Below are 3,086 nucleotides of genomic sequence, written 5' to 3'. Positions count from 1 at the left end.
TGCTATATAAATAAAATTACCTTACCTAACTTTACAACTAAAACGATTATGGGTGACTAGAGTGTGTAGCTAAAAACAAACGACAACAACAAGAAAACAAACACCTGACATGCCACTAACGAAAAATAATTGCCAGAAATGTGTAATGAAATCATTATTTAAAAAGTAAGAGAGATCTGCAACAATGATTTCAGACATTAAGTACCTGAAATAAGGCTTTACCGAGCAGAGTTTCTCCAATAATCAATATTTAGAATTTGTTGAAAATATAACATTTTATAAAGCTAATAGTGTTCGTCCATGAACATTCAGCAGAGAAGTTTGTAAATCATAAGAAAAAAATCATGAGTCAAAACTGTAAATATAAATGGGTGATTTGGGATGTCAAATATTGACTCCTGACACCAAATTTGGAATAAAACACTTCTAGAGGATGTTCATTCAGATGTTTTATTTGGTTAAAAATAAAATAATCACTTGGAAAGAAAACATTTTTGACTATTAGAAAAAGAGAAATCCTAAAAGGAACTCGAGAGCTTCTTCAGTAACAGACTGCTGCATCCTAGGCTCATTGCAGATCTTTCCTCCGAGCAGTTGTAAGACTTTAATGCGTCACTGCTCAAAATAATTGCAATAAGTGTTTACATTATACTGTTGTTTTTCCCAGTTTAAGTTCTCTTAAGTAGTTGCTTTTATGCAAGAATGCATGCACACTTAGTAAACTTTTTCCAATGACCGTACTCTATTGCACATCTTTTGTAATATTCATAATGCTAATTACCATTCACTTGCTGCAAGTACACTTGAATTTCATATTGTATTCCTGTATTCTCAAAAATATTGACATTTTTGCAACTTCACAAGTTTACTTTTCAGCTCAACTACAGGAATAATTTCTAAAATTGCTCAAGAATGGAAAAAGAAATCATGCATCACATAAAATGAATGAATGCATATTCCTAAAACAGGCAATAAATCAGTTAAAATTTGTGTTTTGCATTAGCAACTTTATGTTTTTTGAGGAATGAACCTGATGAATTTGGCTCCAAATTAGTTGACATGCAACCTTCTTTTTTCCACATCAAATGAAATGAGTTATGATTCACCCCTGTTGGACATCCAATAAAATGATAGTCTGGTGTCAAGTTTGAAAAGAACAAGAGGACATCTGTGTTTTATCTGTAAAAGTTACTCATTCCCTAATTCTTAATTTGTCTGATGCTCTGTATTAACAGTGGAGATGAGATGATCTTTCAGAATTATATTAGACATCTATAGTCTGTCGAACCTGAAAAGTTTGAAAAGACTTGATGATTTTTAATCATTTGAGCTGTCGCCATTAATTCAACTTTTTAAATTACTTTATTTTGAATGTATCATATCATTTGAATAAGTTGTCATGAAATGAACCGTATGAGATCAGTTCAACTGACTGTCCGATGGTCAGGCAGACCGGAGAGAACCCCGTCGTCTCGTCCTGCGTCTCTGTCTCCCCCTCCTGTCCTCAGCACCAGCCTGCCTTTTCCTCTATTATTTTCCACTCAGCTTCTCGCAGTTTAAAATGGCGGCGTTGAGCAGCGCCGAGTCTCCACCGCCCGTCTTCAACGGAGACGCCACGGAGCGGGAGCCGGGAAGGGAGAGCGGCCTGGAGGAGCTGGGCCCAGGTTTGGACTCTTCGTGCTCCTCGGGGATTCCCGGAGGTCCGCAGGAGGAAGAGGTAAGCGCTGCATCGGCGGCGAGGGCAGCGAGACTTAGCTTGCTCCGAACGGAGCTAATTGGATGGAAGCGTTCAGGAAACACCGGCTGGAACGCACACCGGGGGAGGGTGTGGGAGACGGCGGAAGGGGATGCAACGCTGGTTGCGGGACCATGAACCCAACTTCGACGGTCCATCTTAGTACCGTTCAGGCTTTTTTGAGCAGGAAGATGCAGCAGGAGAGGAGGTTTTATTTGAAGGAGCCTATGTTTATTTGGGGCCTGCTTTCTTCCCATCGCTGCTTGCTTGCTTTCCCAGACTCACTGCAGCTCTCCAGTCTGGTGCCAAGAAAACGAGCACCTACCAGCGTTGTTGAAACATATATACGCAATTAGTGCGCTTCGTATATTGTGCGAGTAAAGTTTGATTTAATACAGATGAACTCTGGCTTTGCACCCTGGAGGACAGATGATGGGGATGATGATGTTGTTAATAATGATGATGGAGATGGAGCTGAAGTCGTGCTTCTGGTATTTGTGATTGGCAGCATCTTCTGCGTTCCAAAAACGATTGTTTTGCCCAACTCTAGCCTTCCTATCCCGGCTGACACAGAAATGTACTGTTAACCAGGCTTGTGCTCATCACTTCCACTACAAATACCATGATACATGGAAGTACACCATGGATACACACCTATTTCATAATAAAATCTATGAAGTATAGCATTCTACTTCATTATCCTAGATTTCCCTATCCCAGCTCTGTCCTAGTTTTTTTTGAGAAACTCTAAAGTTGTCTGAGTGCTCTGAAGCTCAGTCAATTCCAAAATCACTGGTCCTGCATAATGAAAAAAATGTTACGCAGCAAAATCACTGGAACTCAAAATTCTCACAGCCATAAAATCAGCTCCTTATTAAAAAAATGAGAACTCTCCAGCTATCCCTCACCATATTATGTTTTCAAACTAGAAGTGAGGGGACCTCAGGTAGGGGTTAGTGACTACTACTGCCCACTAATAACTGAATACCTGAAACCCCCTGATAAGTGCCTATTTAATAGTTCAAACATCAAATATATTTTGAAAAGCATTAATATATTTCAATACATTAATGCATTACGCACAGTAGAAACTGTCTTGGCACAATTGCAGAAGCTAACATCCACAGTCTTCCTCATTTCCGCACTTCAGGGTACAGCCAGTCAGTGCCGAGGGACATGAATGGTGCTTCTGAATTGGCTGCTTTATAAAACCCTAGCCAATAGCCTATCAAATACTATTGTTTCTTGGTATTTCAGCTTTCTAAGCCACATTTTCTTTGGAATATATTTGGAATACCTTCTACACACATATTTGGAATGCCTTCTTCATAAAACTTAATATCTCCGTCCG

General features: G+C 39.5%; 1 protein-coding gene across 2 annotated transcripts in view; it reads left to right on the top strand.

The window, feature by feature from the left end:
- The first annotated feature begins 1,397 nt into the window (after positions 1 to 1,397).
- The window catches only part of braf (B-Raf proto-oncogene, serine/threonine kinase), an 80,496-nt gene continuing 78,807 nt past the window's right edge, over positions 1,398 to 3,086 (top strand). Inside the window, exon 1 of one of the 2 annotated variants that reach the window (XM_016665815.1) lies at positions 1,398 to 1,717. In XM_016665815.1, the coding sequence (XP_016521301.1) occupies positions 1,562 to 1,717 (156 nt within the window). In that variant the 5' untranslated portion in view covers positions 1,398 to 1,561. The remainder of the gene's footprint in view (positions 1,718 to 3,086) is intronic. The other variant, XM_007541684.2, reaches the window with a different exon arrangement.

The sequence above is a fragment of the Poecilia formosa genome, unplaced genomic scaffold, assembly GCF_000485575.1.
Source record: "Poecilia formosa unplaced genomic scaffold, Poecilia_formosa-5.1.2 Scaffold624, whole genome shotgun sequence".
Classification (NCBI taxonomy): domain Eukaryota; kingdom Metazoa; phylum Chordata; class Actinopteri; order Cyprinodontiformes; family Poeciliidae; genus Poecilia; species Poecilia formosa.
This window is presented reverse-complemented; position numbering and strand designations above follow the sequence as displayed.